The sequence below is a fragment of the Plectrocnemia conspersa genome, unplaced genomic scaffold (genome assembly GCF_051122295.1).
Source record: "Plectrocnemia conspersa isolate PC_06_02 unplaced genomic scaffold, ASM5112229v1 ptg000012l, whole genome shotgun sequence".
NCBI classification, from domain to species: Eukaryota; Metazoa; Arthropoda; class Insecta; order Trichoptera; family Polycentropodidae; genus Plectrocnemia; species Plectrocnemia conspersa.
This window is the reverse complement of record NW_028277176.1, coordinates 14,548,478-14,565,175: the sequence shown is the minus strand read 5'-3', so window position 1 is coordinate 14,565,175 and position 16,698 is coordinate 14,548,478. Positions and strand designations below refer to the sequence as shown.

The 16,698-nt window shown below is 30.9% G+C and overlaps 1 protein-coding gene across 3 annotated transcripts in view; it reads right to left on the bottom strand.

The window, feature by feature from the left end:
* nolo (ADAMTS-like no long nerve cord) overlaps nucleotides 1-16,698 on the bottom strand; it is a 365,417-nt gene that overhangs the window by 12,488 nt on the left and 336,231 nt on the right. For all 3 annotated transcript variants that reach the window (XM_088200097.1, XM_088200100.1, XM_088200098.1), the window contains exons 13-19: nucleotides 15,989-16,113; nucleotides 2,634-2,882; nucleotides 2,460-2,574; nucleotides 1,806-1,927; nucleotides 1,661-1,742; nucleotides 1,421-1,588; nucleotides 1,173-1,355 (exon numbers count right to left, since the gene is read on the bottom strand). In XM_088200097.1, coding sequence (XP_088056223.1) covers nucleotides 1,173-1,355; nucleotides 1,421-1,588; nucleotides 1,661-1,742; nucleotides 1,806-1,927; nucleotides 2,460-2,574; nucleotides 2,634-2,882; nucleotides 15,989-16,113 — 1,044 coding nt within the window. The remainder of the gene's footprint in view (nucleotides 1-1,172; nucleotides 1,356-1,420; nucleotides 1,589-1,660; nucleotides 1,743-1,805; nucleotides 1,928-2,459; nucleotides 2,575-2,633; nucleotides 2,883-15,988; nucleotides 16,114-16,698) is intronic.

The window sequence follows — 16,698 nt, the reverse complement described above, 5'->3', positions numbered from 1 at the left end:
TTGGACTTCACTAGTGAAAATATAACTTCACTGAAAAATATACATTCACTGTAACATTTATTACACAATCGCATGTAAATAAATAATAATAAGTATGTAAATGTATATATTACCATGTATGATATAGTTAGTCATATAATTTTATTAGCACTTGCCAGATAACTTATAGTTTCACTGCTAAAAATATATATCTAGCAGTGAAAATGTATTCTGACATGATTTCACTGAAATGACATATTTAAAAAAATATTTTCGGAATAGATTCGAGACTTTAGATTTTCTTTGAAGGATAACCCGAAAATTTCTGGTTTAGAATCAGGGACGTCATCTCAGCTTTTTCCGGGGAGGGGGGGGGGAAGCAAAAGTTGGTCAGTCAGTGGACGTTTTTATTAATATTTCAATTTTATTAACATTCATAATATTTATTTAAACGAAAAAATTCAAGGGGGGGGGGGAATACTCCCACCTGCCCCCCCCAAATGACGTCTTTAGTTTGCAGGGTGCTAAATGAGCATAACACTATACTTTTTTGTTATTTCAAATTAATATCATATTTCAAAATGAAGTAATATATTTTTTCCATACACCCTTCTCTGTTCTTCTACATAATAAATACAATAGTGTAACACCTTAAGTGTAACAAATTTCACATAATTATTAATAGTGCATAATCAGAGAAGAGTATAAAAAAGTTGTATGGCAGAAGCATTGGAATAAGTCGTGTTCATGCGTATTGTTCACATGAATAGTATAATTTAAAGTTCAATGTTGGAATAGAAGTAACAATCCCATACCAACAAGACAACACTCTTTGTCATATGTTTTAGGAGAAGTCAATGGTTAGTTTGCATTAACGAGGTTAACGGTCATGGATTGGGCTACAGGCAGTGGTGTCTAGAACGCGTCGGAGCAACGTTCTAGTACATTTTATCACGACCGGAACGCGTTCCTGTACGTTTTTTTTTAAATATCTGTTAAAATTTTTTAAACAGCTTACTGCATAATCCACTTACAAAGCAATGAATAAAATAATCAGGGTAATTGTCTCCGGGTTCACATAAACTAAAATCATTGATCACCCTAAAGGGCAGTAGCATTCTGATTTCCATATATTTTATGGAAAATATCTGACTTACTTCAAATGCAGATTTGTTTCACACAGTAATAATTACCTTCTTTTTATTAGGATCGTTTTGAACATAAGAAGATCTTGACACTGTGATATTCGGAGTTCTTGTATCCAAAATACAGCCTTTTCTATTGCACGGCTTAGTAGCAGGCGGCTTATTTGAAGAACATGCAGAGTCCGGTTTCTGAACGACATGCGACTGTGCCATTGTTTGCTTGCATTCAACCTAATAAAAGTAAATATTAAACACATTCTAACATACATAAGCATTGAAATATAATATTATATTACTTTTCTCTCTTTTATCCCTCCACCACATGGTCTTGAACATTTACTCCAATCCGACGTTTCCCAATCCACAGGACAATCCAAAACGTTACAGTACTGTCTATCTGACGGCGGTGGTTGAGGACACATATTGCTCGGTACGATCACTGTATTTCCTCCTCCTCTTGTTACCTAAAACAATTTATTAATTGAATAATTTAAGTAATAACATAATAATGTAATGCTTAAATAAATTATAAATACTTCGTGTATGCAGTGAACTTCTCTTGTTTGTATTCCAATTCCGCATGATCGAGTACATAATGAAAAGTCGGAGTAATTCCATCTATAATAATAAATATGGGTGATATACAAACATATAAAACAGTATAAATATAATTAGACATACCTAGGAGGACAAGGATGGTCGTTGCAAGTCTTGATTCGGCTCTCGGGCTTTGTTTCTGGTGAACACATATACGGCGTAGAAATCTTCTGCGTATCGTCTCGTACACAATTGATGATCAATTCCTACAGATTGATTAATGTTATTATATAAATTATATATTTAATATCAGGTTGAGTAGTAAATCATCGTGTATTGAAACCTAACAAGGGGCAAGACTAGAATGTGTGTCATCACCGATATTATTTAATTTGTAATTATGAAAATTGCAAAACATCTGTAATGTGTTTTAGATGTTGTCTTTCTATAAAAATACTGAAAATTATAGCTATGGTGAAGAAGACACTCACTACTACAATTAATAGTGAAGGTCTGGCGTTTGACATACCTGGAGTCAGAAGCGTATATTTGAGTGGATCATAAAGTACTTTGTAAACGAATTGATAATAATCAACAAGAGCATATTATAAGAAACTTTGGATGTCGATAAGGATAGATACAAAGAATAAGAATATATTTTTTCATGATATAAAAACCTACTATGTATACACAAAAAATACTTGAAATAATTTTATAGACCAGTTATTCTCCTAAATTGTTTAAAATCAAATATGGAAATGACTTTGTACTCAACCTATTATAGTCAAAAATTGTTACCTGTACACCTCCCAAACAAGAAGCACTGCAATGAGTATATCCTTGCTCTCTCCAAGAATAAGATTTACCCGGTGTACCGGGAGCTACTCTGATGGGATCACCATAGTTTGACGCTCTGTAATGATTTATATTTAATAATATGTTATGAATTCAATACTGATATATTTGTAATACCTATAGTTTTCGTTTGCATATAAAGAAGGTTGATTTGAATCTCCGTAAGAAGTTCCATAAGCCATCGAGCACGGTTCCATTACGCATCTTTCTGATTCTTCCGCAGGCTTCGCACCGCTGCATTTATAATCAGGCAGTTTGGCGATCGTTCTGCTGAACTCCAAGAATATTTTGCAGTGCACTTCGCGTTTTCTTATGCCCTCTCCGCACGTGACGCTGCACGGTCCCCAATCGGCGTCCTTTATGAAGCTGTAAAGCGATTAAAGCGATATTAGTATCAATTTTTTTGGTGATCGATTAGCTATTGTTATATTTCTGAAGTATAACTTTATAAATCATTACGCCCAAACAATTATACAAAGCAATTATGTTCATTATAATTTGAAAACATCATCAAAATGTTTACATTCCTTACGTTGATTTTTGTAAACGCGTGATTCAGTACAATTGCAGAAGCCAATAAGAATACGTCTTTACGTAAAAATGCCGATATTAAAAAGCGAAAAATACAGAAGTACCGATTTACCTTACTTTAAACATTATTCATAAACCTAAACACACTTGATCATCTATCAACTAGCTATCAATTTTTTCAATCTATATTATCTTACACAATAATACTTGAACTTATCCGTCTAAACCAATTTTTTAATTCATATCTGTATTTTGCTTCAAAACATGCATGATATTGTTTGAAATATCATTGGTATGACCTACGGTTTTTGCACCACATGCTGAAAAAATGTCTTTAAACGCAAACAGGCGGCAAGCTCTATGATCAATTCAACTTTCAACTTTGCACGTTAGCAAGTTTTCTGTTTTCCAAAATAGTCAATGAAAAATGAAATAAAAAATAAAATTATTGTACACAGTGCTTCATATGCTTTAACTTTACGCTAATATGCTATTATGTAACGTATTGTTACATCATGTTACATTTCTTAACATATAAATCACTTTTGTAAGAAGATCCTTATCTTGCTCAAGTTTATGATTTTTACATAAATTTAAACATTGAATTATGCACAATTGTGTTAAATTAGATCCTAAATTGGTATGGAAAATTTACATAAATAATATATACTTGTATCGTACCAGTTAATTTTTTTCTACAAAAATATAAATCTATGAACATAAATAATTAAGTCAATTTTAAAACCATTATTAAAATACATATTTCACTCGCGACTAACTTTAGAGCATCTTATCCAAATCTGGATGTTTTGAAAAACCTTCAATAATAAAAATGTAATATCTTCAAAGCAGGGCTGTAGAGTCGTAGCATTGTACGCGGAGTCGGGGTCGTAAAAAATCGACCGACTCTGACTCCTTTTTAACCCTTTTCACCCCGATCAATATTTTTTAATTGTTCCTTGTAAAAAAGTCGGTGTCGGAGTCGGGAAAAATTTACAACGACTCCACAGCCCTGCTTCAAAGGCTAATATTTGGAAGATAGTGATCGGGAAAATATTTTTTTTAGTTTAATATGGAGTAATATAGATACAATATATGCTTTCTATAAATCAGCAATGATATCAATACCAACTTTAAACTCACAACATTTGAGTGGATCTTATCATCTTAAAAATATTTTTTATGTAAATAACAAATATTTTTTTAAACTGATTTATGTACAACTGATATTTATGTATATAAAATTGATAATTATTTTTTAGTTAATAAATATTTTCAATGGGCTGACCATAATTCCCTAAGAGAAAATCAGAATAGAAAGGGAAGGGGGGGGGGGTTATAAATTCACTTCTTTTTGAAATTCATTTTATTATATTTTTAAACATATATCATAATTGCCAAAAATATAAAAAAATATTTAGTAAATTAAAAATTATACTAAGAATCAGATATCAAAACCAAACTGTGTAATGGATTTTTTAGTCCTTCTAAACTGTTTTTAAAAGGTACTTTAAAATAATATTGCGGTTCATTTGGTTAAAGAATAAGTTTACTTTTTTGTATAAATAACATATAGTTAAATATTAATATATTTTTTAACTGGAATAATCATTTACTTATTTTATATTAAATCATTTTTTTAATATACAAGTATACATGTACAAATAAATATTTTCGAACCATTAAAAGGTACTTTTTAGATTATATTTTCAGGTGTTTGATTATAATTTCTGGAGACAAAATTGATATGGAACAGTGGAATGGGAGAAAAAGGTTCAAGGAGGGGGGTTAAAAATACATATTAATACTTACCAATAATCATAACTTGGATAATAAAATATAAAACAGAAAAATAGTTTTTGTGGCCTCCAAATAAAGGCAATTCACTTATCGGAACCAAATAAAAAAAAAGTCTTAAAATGATATGAAGCGAAAAAATCTTTGGTTTTGAGAAACCCCTTCCCTCCACCAGATTCGGTCAGATTACGGTCGGAAAAGATAGTTTGAGCGGTCGCCGAGGAAGGACATAACCGCGATACACAGAGAGGCCTACGCCTGGCTTTGCACATATAGAGGTATCTCTTAAGAGGAGTTTCAATTTTAGCCCCCAGAGACTTACTCAGGAGACCCGGAAACAAAACACCAAGAGCCAGCGCTACTACGTCCTCCAGATGATCGACGAAGCACCACAGTTAACTCAGCTATAGGAATTATGTCGCTGAGGATCTGCGTCCCTAGATATCGTGTCTTTTGAATATTGCATCTCCAGTAGCACCAGTGTTTTATTTTTGTGATATGTATTTGTCGCGATCATAGGGCAAGTATTAGCATAATGTATATACGCGTTACAAGGGCAATAAAAAGTGCTCAGGGATCCGAGGGATTAGCTAAAAACCATATGATATGGTACGAGACTTTTACAATTATATAAAATACAAATTTATTGCATAGTACTGTTAAACGCAACAAGAGGAATATGGGGTTACCAAAGCTCAAACTGTTCAAGATGTGATGGTTACGTTAATATTTTAACAAGAATTCTTCCCTAGTCATAAATGCATACGTAGAGTATATAATACACTTCCATTTGGAATTAACTTCTGACAAGAACTTTCCCCTGATATTTAAGAAGAGCTACGCCAATCATCACATGAGACTTCGAAGGTCAAGAAAGCAGCCGCTTCCCTCTTCACAGCAACCCTGGTCCAGCTAAGACGTCCAAAATCCAAAGTTCTTCTTTCCAGACTTGTCTCAATTTAATATTCAGGCAATTTGATTAATGTTTTAAATTTATTGTTTCTAAAATCCGTTAACGTTATTTTAAGTATAAACTGTGTTATATTTTAATAGTATTATTGAAGCTTAGTGCTTTCTACAAAAAATCATCTTCAAACGTATTTTTTATTTGAAATTTATTACTCAATATATAAATTGTAATTTATTATTTGCCAACAATTCGATTTGATAAAAACTGCTGAGTTTTAATAATAATGTTGAGATTTCTCATGGAGGGGGTAATTTAAATAACATTTAATAAAATAGGGCCTACTTTTAACTGTGGCAAATTAGACTTTGTAGCGTGTTAAACGACAAACAAACATTTCTAACGCGTTCGATCAAATTGCATTAAGTATATTAATTTAGCTAACGAAGGCAGCAAAACATTAACGTTTATGTAGTGTGCGCGTGACTTTATATTTAATTAAGCTTCGGATTTCCAGTTAATCTCACACACCAGATTAGAATAATTTAGAATAATTTTAAATGTAAACGAGTTTGACTTTCAAAAATAATTATTGCAAATATTTTAGTTGAAAATTAGATTATTTTATATTAGAATATTAAATTGTGCGCAAAGGCCTTGGTCCTTTGCCCTAAATTTATATATTTAGCAGCCCTAAAGGTGTGAAATCCGTCCGATTTAATAATTCACCATCACGCAGTAACGCCATTAGCCCAAAAATTTTGCTTCTAAAAATGTGCATGGACATTAATTTAATTTATTGTAAAATTTATACGGCTTTTTGTGGCACTAATGACCCATAAGACGTTCGATCTTTCGTTTAACTAGCAAAAGTTCTGTTATATGTAATAATTCAACGCTGATATATGATATTATATTGAATTTATTATAGTCTTTGAGCATTTAACTGAAAATATTTATTTCTCAATCTAAATTTTAAATCGCTTTTTAAGCCAAGTCTAGACTGGCAGTTAATCCATATGGAAAATGCTAAACGAATTTCGATAAATCGTCTCATACCGAACCATCTGCCGTCATAAATATTATTAAAGTAAAACATACATTTATATAAATATGTTGTGTGCGTTAATGTATTATTTTCATATTTATTTATCATTGTATATATCAATTTTGATCGTAACCATAATAAACAATGATCAAAAGTGAAACATGACATGTTCATCTACGGCAAGCCATATTAAAAATAGTAAATGCATATTGTGCTCTGTATTTAATATAATAATGTAACCAATTGTGCTCATATCTGTGCTTTTATTCCATAGAAATCATTGTGCACGAATAGGAAGCGAGTGCTCTGAAAAATATGTGTGTGTTTGTGATTAATTGAAAGTATACATAATTAATATAATATGAAATAATTAGTAATATAGTATATGTAGTATATATAGATAGATAAAGAAAAACAGTAGTAATAATAGGAACGAAAAACGTAGCCAAGAAAGTATCAGAAGATTGTGCAAGTCATCATTGTAAGAGTATTTCACTGTGTATGTATGTATTTGTATCTGTGTATTTGCATGAGCGTGTTAATGCATATCATGTGTATAGACGTGTTATAGATATACAACATCACAATTTTTCCTATGAGGCTAATGTGGAAACTTTAATATTTCATAATCTCTTATAAGTATCTCTTAAGTAATTGAGTTCGGTCTGATCGTGTGTGTATTTTATATATCAGTAATATGTTGCCATAAAATATAAATATTAATAGTATTTTACGCATATAAATATATATTGAATTGTTCGATTATATAAATGTCAATTAATAACTTAAAAATAATGACCCATTAAAGTATTTTAATCAAATAAAAAAACTATAGGCCATTCTTACATCTTGATCGTATCAAAAGTTTACTCTCTTTATGCATTAATAGGATGAGAAAATATGAATGGCACGATTGGATTATATTTCAGGTGATAAAACAAGCCGTCAGATTAATATATTATACAAATTATTAAGAATATGGATTTCCCTTATATACCAATTAGTTAATTGATTTCCCAAAGTACAAGTATCCATCGTGATTTTATTATATTACCATTTTAACAAATCTTAATATATCGTCTTCGACAGATAATTCAATGCACAAAAATAATATTTATGTATATGAATGAGCGAGAATAAAAATAGACATGATAAATAATACTTGCTTCAAATTTAAGATTATTTCAATATTACATATTTTGTAAAAATCAAACATTCGAAGATATGTTTATAAATAAGATAGTGTAAAAATTATGGATATCATAGAAAAATATCAAAAATGGAAAGTATGAAAAAAAACTCGAGTCTATGTAATATTGATGGAGAAAAGGAGTGTACTATTGATGAAAAGCTCAAATATACAAGGCGTGATACACAATAACGACAGTTTAAATTTTAATTAAAAGTAATTTATTTATTCTGCTCTTCTAATAGTCCTCATTGGACATTGTGGGGTTAAAACAATGCTTTTGTACATCAAAATGACAATGGTTTATCTAACTGACATTAGAAATCAGCAGAATACTCAAAAGTGCACGATAGCCATGCACATTTATCATTACAAAGATTTTTTTATAAATAGATTTCTCAACTCTAATGCCCTTGCATAAGATAAAGACTGTTTGGAATTACCCTTTTTAATTATCAGACGGTTGTTTAACGGCTTCAAAACCAACATTCTAAAAGGGATGATTTTTGAAGGTGTGGTTAGACCCAAATGCGATTGGCTCTTGATTGGCATCTATCTATACATTCATGATTACTAAAAGGACTAATATAAAATATGTAATAAATCAGTCACATCACATTCACAATAGCGACGACTACAGTACATACTCTCAGATACGAATTTTTTATCATCAATCGAATCATCGATGACCACAACGAGTATTCTCAAGAGCCAATTCGAGTGTACCGCTAGATACTGGTATCTAAATATTTCTGTACATATTTTTGATAAATTGTATATATTGTACAATAAACTGTTATAAGCTTTTTAAACTATCTGAAATACATTTGTGGAATGCACTATTCTAAATGGTATTTCAAACTCTCTTAGCGATTTTGCTTTAATCTTATCTATCGTTGCAGAATAAGAATAAGAAAAAGAGGGACATTACTGGAGAGGTCTCGTTTTTGGCTAAACATTTTCTGGTCAAATTATTCTGATTGCAAAAACAGCATAAAACTAAAATATAGGACTCTTAATCATACGACTATTAGTAACGAAAATGTACTTAATTTTACGTTTATAATTGAAGAACAGTTAGGAAAACTTTTTTATTCGATCGTATTTGACGTTCTTCTTTAGTGTTGCCTCTTTAGTATCATTCCATCGAGACGATTGGACATTTATTTTGATGTTTTAACCATACATCTATGAGTTTATACATCTACTAATCAGGCGCGTACGGTGAGATACATTCTCTTTCGCTCGCTAGCGTGTTAAGTGACGAGAGTGGAAGGTCCATGGGCCCACGCCCTCCTTCCACGGTCGCATCAGGCTCAGGAGTTTCGGCCCATGAGCGACCGGATGTACCTAGCCTGGCTTTCGCGCCTGCATACTGCGCATACAGGCGCTAGACCAGGCCTCCTTCCTAGGTCGTCACGTGAACGACCTGGACGGGTAGACCGTCGCGATTTATCTACTGATGGTCTCCGGCATCACTATCTTTTTTGGAGACGGGAGTGACGAGAGTGAGAGATAAGGGCGTGCACTGCTTCTCACTCTCTCTCGTCACTTAACATGCGAGCGAGCGAAAGGGAATGTACCTCACCGTACGCGCCTAGTACGATTGTCTAAAAAAAATCGGGATCATCAGCGCCTTCATAAAACAATTGTTCAGCTATTTCTTTACGGTGCTGTTTATAGTCAGAATTCAACAGTTTAAACAAATTTGGCTCTTATTCACTTCAGTGATAATTAAGCACAATGTCCTCATTTTTCACATCTTCTTCTTCATGTCCTTCCTAGAGACGTTTGTACCATTCCTATGCCCATCGTTTGGATATAACATATTTGCTTAAAGCTTTTTTCAACATTCACAACACTTCACTGCACTTGATTAAATTTTAAAGATAAATTTTTAAATGTTCTATAACAAAAAATATCCAAGCGTCGTCAATACTTGACCGTCAAACACAAACTACGCGTCCGATATGTCCAACTATTGATTCACGTATCAAAGATAGTTGTACAAACATGAGAAAAAAATATGAGCTCAACTATTATGCAATAATTGTCATTCACTTTTTATCACACCTTGTATATGTTGTAGCATTGATGATTAACGATATATTTTTTTATTATTTTGAAATAAAAAAAATATTTAAGATGGTGATGAATTAATGAAATTATTTCGTTTATAATAATTAAAAAATCTAAAATATTTAATATTTTTTGAGATCTAAATATAAAAAGAATATTATTTTTTTATTCTTTCCTAAGTAAATATAAAAATAATTTAATTTCGACTATAAATATCTATGTTTTTTTTTTGTATTCTCTTCTAAATATATTCATATATGATTCATATTTTATTATTAATTAGAGATATTTACATATATATTGCTTTTATTCAGTGAGTTAATGTTATCGGATTGATGGAAATTGCTCATTATTTTTCGAACAAGCCAATATATAATTTATGTATTGTGTATCATATTTTTCTCAACCTATATAATATAAAGCACTAATAGGATAAGCGAAATATCACCGCTATGTTTTTTTATCTCTCTCTCTCTCCCCATCCAATATCGAATATCTGGGAAATGTTAAATCGAAATTTCGTGCCGCGCTTTTCCGCGTCGTCCGAGAAAATCGTAAGAACAAAACGGGCAGGCGTAAAAATGCGATATTTATTATATTGTGGTGTATAAAGCGGAATTTGTGGAACACGCTGTATATATTCCTATAAACCCGCAGAGTAGCAGTTTCCAAATTGCATCGTAAGTTAGGAATAACTTGTGCGCAGGTAAGCGCGCGATAACACGGCGAAAATTGAGATTTTTTAAATTAACTTTATTTTTTTGAAGCCCTCGTTTTTGTACACACTGTCTGGCACCAAGTGTATGATAAAAATTGATTTTTAATAAAAAAAGTTTAATGAAAACGGCGGAGCTCTTTATTATACATATATAATACAGAGTTTTTAATATTTTTTCCTTTCATATAGTATCCATTGCACCGTATATAAATTTATGACATTTTTTATGGAGAATAAATTTATAAAATTGTATCAGAGGTGCTCGACTTTTTTATTATTAACCAAGTTCTACTGTGCGTTATTTTTGTTGTTGTTAAAGTAATGAAAATATGGACCACAGAGAACAGCCAAGTTAAATAGTATAATACATACATATATTATATAAAACATTTTTGTACTTATAAAACGTTTGTTTTACTATTGTAGTAAGCTAATATTTTAAAGCACACAATATTCGGGTCTACTTTTAAAGGCATTATCATGTCTATATCTAGTTTATATTATTTAAATATTAGTTCATATCCATTAAAATTTAAACACGGATACTCCTGGTTTAACGACTGACCTTCGTTCCTATGACTAGGTCATTAAGCGATTGGCTCGATAATCTTTGTTTATTCTGAATAGGGATTAACAAAAAAAAATACAATTAGAAAAAAAATATAAAAATGATGTACCAAGTAATTTAATTAAAAATACATGCATTTTAACATTTTAGTCATCGGATATTTCAGTGTTTTCATCGGAGTTATCAGTAGGGCTATAAGGATCTGTCGAGGGTCCCGGGTAGAAGATAAAAAGGCAAGAAAATGGAAGTACTTTTAGAGGTACAGATCCTGTGTAAGGCATTTGAAAAGAATCTCGTTAATGCAGTCTATTTTTTCTTGATAAATTACATGATATTGTCCTAAAAGTTCATTCATTTGCCGTTCCACTTTACTAAGCCGTTTACCGTAGCCTCTAGTTCTGATATAACCGCACAGGAACATCATTTCAGATTTTTTCAGGGGAGGCAAAGGATGGCTAGTCAATTATCGTTTTTTTAATATTTCTATTTCGATGTCATTCAGATTCATAAATTTCATTAAATGACATGCATTTTTCTAGCCAAATTCAAGAGGGAAAAAATATGCCCCACTGCTCTCCTAAGTGACGTCCTTGCTTAGATCCACGCCAAAAGCAATAGAACCATGCCGTCGCAGTTGAAACGCTCGGTTATCTAGCGTTCATATCAAATGAACTTTTTATAACAATATTGCGACTTACAATAAACAAGAATCGAATGAAGCATATCTAAACCGAAAAAAACAATTATCTTTTCTCAGAAGTAAAAAAATTCACGACAAAAGCAATAAAATCGTGCCGTAACGAGCGTTCCCACTTTTTTAGATTTAAAAATAACACTAGAATTTTAGGGAGAGGGGGAGGGTAAAATTTAGCTAGTTTGTGGTCGTTTTTTTAATTAGACTGTATTAAAATTAATAGCATTTCATAAAATTACATGAATTTTTCTGGGCAAATACAAGGGGTGCCCCCTCAAATGACGTAGTCGCATTCATGTAGTCGTATTCATTTTGGAGAACAACACATTTTCTTTTTCTTTTTCCAAATGCTGCCGTGCTAGAACTTCGTTAGTTAGCTTTCCATCAGTATATTCCACTAATTCTTTAATATTTTCAGCTTCAACATCTAAATTAAGCACATTGGCTAGTCCCAGAATTTATTGATGTATGATATCAATTTGCTCAACTTTGTCAAAACCTTCGAAATGATTTACGTAACGTTTTACTCATTTTTTGCATATACTTTTCTGTCACTCCCTCCCAAGCAAATTCAATGTTTTTTATTCAGATTAAAATGTTAAAATATCACGAAGGGCTACTTCATCACTTTTAGTTTTGAAAAAAGTCGTGCGCAAATATTACGCTTTGAATGTAGTTATAGTCCTCTGGTCCATTGGCTGTATGACATAAGTCGTGTTTTTAGGCAGATACACTTTACTTTTACATTTGGGTGTAGATCATCAATTAACTGGCGGTGGTTTAAGGCATTATCGAGCAGGGTGATAGTTTTAAAGGTAACGCCCTTTTTCAGATAATAATGCTTGACCGAGGGTATGAAGCAGTTGATCAATCAATCCTCAAATAAAGCTTGTATCATCCATGCATTCTTATACATGCAGCGTGTGCTAATTAACCTGCTTCAATGCATGTGGATTCTCGGAGCAATAGATGAGGAAAGGCTTTAACTTGAATCTAGCGATATTTCATTGCAAGAATAACGTGATTCTGTCTTTAAAAAACTTGGCATTTCTTTAGCTTAATTGTGACCTTTCAGGCATTTTCCCCCAACAAAATCTTTTTCCGCAATTTCATCAAATTGGTTAATATTTTTTCCCGCTGCCTCTATGCGGGTTGAATCTCTGCCGAAATCATTAAAACCATCCATGGCTTGCCGTAAATGATTCCATCGATTCTTCGCCTTCGCATGCCTTCAAAGTCTCAAAGATACTGCGTGCCTTGGGTTGAATTATTAAAAAGCTTATCGGCATTCTCTTTGGCATTTAGTAATCAAACCAGATCGTCTCTTGAATGAGGCTTTTCTGCTGCCTATTTATTATGGCTTTAAATCCTGTCGATGCTTTCACTGCCTCTTTCACTCTAACTTCATCTTTCAAGATAGTCGAAACGGTCAAATGCGTCAGCTTAAAGTCACGTGTTTCCTAGTTGTTTATGATTTTCATTTCATCTCAAGATCGATAGCTTTCCTTCGATTCTTGGCGCATCATCCAAATCAAGTCATGCTCTTTCTTTTCATTGACATCTAGTATTATAGAGTGCACAATAAAGTACATAGAAATGAAGTACAATCTGGAGATCGCAAACGCTTTGTGTAGAGATTGACTGAGAAAGGGCATTCCCCTGCATTACCGGTTAGAACTCAGATGATTACCGAATAAACCGAAATGTTCAAGTGAATTTGTCGTTTACTCTTTATTTAATGCTTAAACCTGGTCGGTTTATGGAGAGATAACTACAGAAAATTTGACCAGTTCAGTGCATGAGCATGGTCGTTAAGCAAGGAGTACCTGTGCATAAATAATATTATACTACTATTAGTTGATTAGTGATTTTTTAATTTTTTCATTATTATATTAGGATATTAATAAGCTTTTAATAGGTGGATTATAAGATAACACATATAATCAAAAATTCATGAAGAAGAGTAAAGGTATATTTGGCTTAGTAATGTATTTTAATTTATAGATTTTATTCATAATTTTTAACTAAAATTTTACTAATGCGCTTATATTTTATTAAAGAAAGTATCTAGGCTTATTTTCTTAAAAAATACTAATTAACAATGTTTTTGAATCAAAACTTAAATTTTTTTAATAAAATACATTACGTATCAATTTATTCTGGCGGTTGTCGACTTATAATTAAACTATTATTATTATTTTTACTAACTTGGCCGTTCAAATGCACTAATTGTGACTTAAATATAAATAAAAACAGTTAAACTAAAAATACACACAAATAACACAATATTTACTTATAGTGAACTATATATAATAAACCGTAATCACTACTCATTTTTTACAATATTTATGTTCAGTATTATGTTATTCACCATAAAACATCTATACAAGCTTTTCTATTGAACATCAGATTACTTTGTTTTTTTATTTTATATTATTAAGTATTTAAACACCACTTATATTTGTTGGTTTTAATGAAAAAATTCTCATGAATTACAAGATACATTAAGAATGAATTATTTTAAAATAATAAATAAAAAGACAACTTATTTTAAATTAGCTTTATTTCTATAATTATTTGCAAGACACTTAGCTATCGAATCCACTCAATTTTTGCACTAATATTTTTTATTGGATTATTTATAGCACATACTGTTTTTGATATATTTATAGTCAAAATCAAGTATAAATTTAGATTGGAATAAATCAGATCTTTTTTTAAAAATGAAGACAATAACGCATTTAAGTATTTTTAGAAGGAGACAATAAAATAATGCGTACAATAATAAAAAATATCAGTGCAAAAAGTGAGAAGAATCATTTTTAGTGTAATAACGTTATGGTTTAAATTTCAATACATGTTTTACACATTCAAAATTTTTAAATGATGCAAATATTTATATCAATAAAATTCATTGAAATTAAATATGTTTTTATTTTATTGATTTTTTTATATTGATTCTTCTTAATGCATCATCCTGTTTTTATATATTTAAATATAAAATTGTGTGACGGTTGTTTTTGGGGAGGAGTATTAATAACTAAGTCTGTAGGTGCAACACACTTTTTAACTAGCAGGCAAAAAACTGTTAATTTTTACACTCAATTATGTAAAAAAATAAAACTAGTTGATCAATATATTTATGTCAAAAAGGGGGCATTTCATTAAGTCATACTCATATTAAGTACAAATGTGGTGTGATATATATTAAATAATATATAAAGGAATTGATTTTTGTAGAGATGCAATGTAATTATCATTTTTTTGGATACCTTACGTACAACCAGCCGCAAGCAAAGAATATTTTGTAATTGCTGAAAAGGACAAAATATTCAGTTTTTATATTTCTGTCAAGTATATCATGTGATTTAGTTTTTTGTGATGAAATGTCATATTATATTTTGTGTAGCTGTGCTTTCAGATTTCATGGTAGAATGTATCAGATATATTAGAAGTATTGATCACGAATAACATTTGATATGTATAAATATATATATATGTAAAATTAATATAAAAATAAATATACATAAATAAAATACAATACAGATAGTGCATTGTCGATTTGAATCAAATCTAAGATTATACATATTGTATTATGTGATGATTATATAATATATATTTTTAATATAAAAAATATGTGCTTTATTATTGTGCACGTTCTCGAGGGTTGTGCATGAAATAATAATTTTGTGTTTTGATGTTGTCAAGTTAATCCAATTTAAACTACCCCTTCCACGTAAGTTTTGACTACCCATGAATCCTTATATGAAACCTGAAAAGGTTCTATTTTATAACCGTATATTTTTTATATGGGTAATGATGATGCAAGCTTCATATAGTACACATAAAATGGATGGGGTGAATGATGATGCTCTATATTTATATATTATATTAGATATTTCTTTGGCTAAGACGAAAAGTAAATCAGTTCTTGAACTTACGTAGCTTCCGAAGGCACGACCTGATCCCCGATTAGCTTCTCTGCTTTGGCTTGAGGCGGTGGATAGGGTTGGATTAAGGGTTGAGTGTGATACACCACCCCCGGTATCAAGTCTTCTATGTCATCCTGCGAATCAAGAGTAATTGAGATTAAAAAACCTAATCAGCTCAATAAAAAACCCAAGATTGGGAGTAATTTATTCATTTATTCACAACAAAAAAAGTTTGGACCTCTCTTTCAAGATTTGTTGAACTCGTTTACTCAACAGATACATATTTATATTTATATCTTATACGCTATTTTCTTGTGTGTATATACTTTTGGATTTCGTCAATATTATTTGTAAGAAAAATAGATAAGAGTTATCAAGACCGCATATGTTTAAGATATGTTGCGCAATATGGTGTCATATTTTTGATAGTTTAATGGACATTTAAAAGCTCTGTAGCCCACGATTGAAATGATATGAGCTTAAAATAATAATATTAACCTTAAAATTCATGATTACAGAGCACACTGTACTATAATTTTTGCTGTTTTAACACACAGATCAAGCATAAACATGCAATTAATTGAGATTATCCGTAATCATTGCCTCGAAATTATGCAATATAACTAATAAATATCACTCAAAATGTTTTAAAATATATCATTAGCATAAAGTAATGATAGATACGAGTGGAGGTTCTTTAATGCTATTTTATAAGAAAT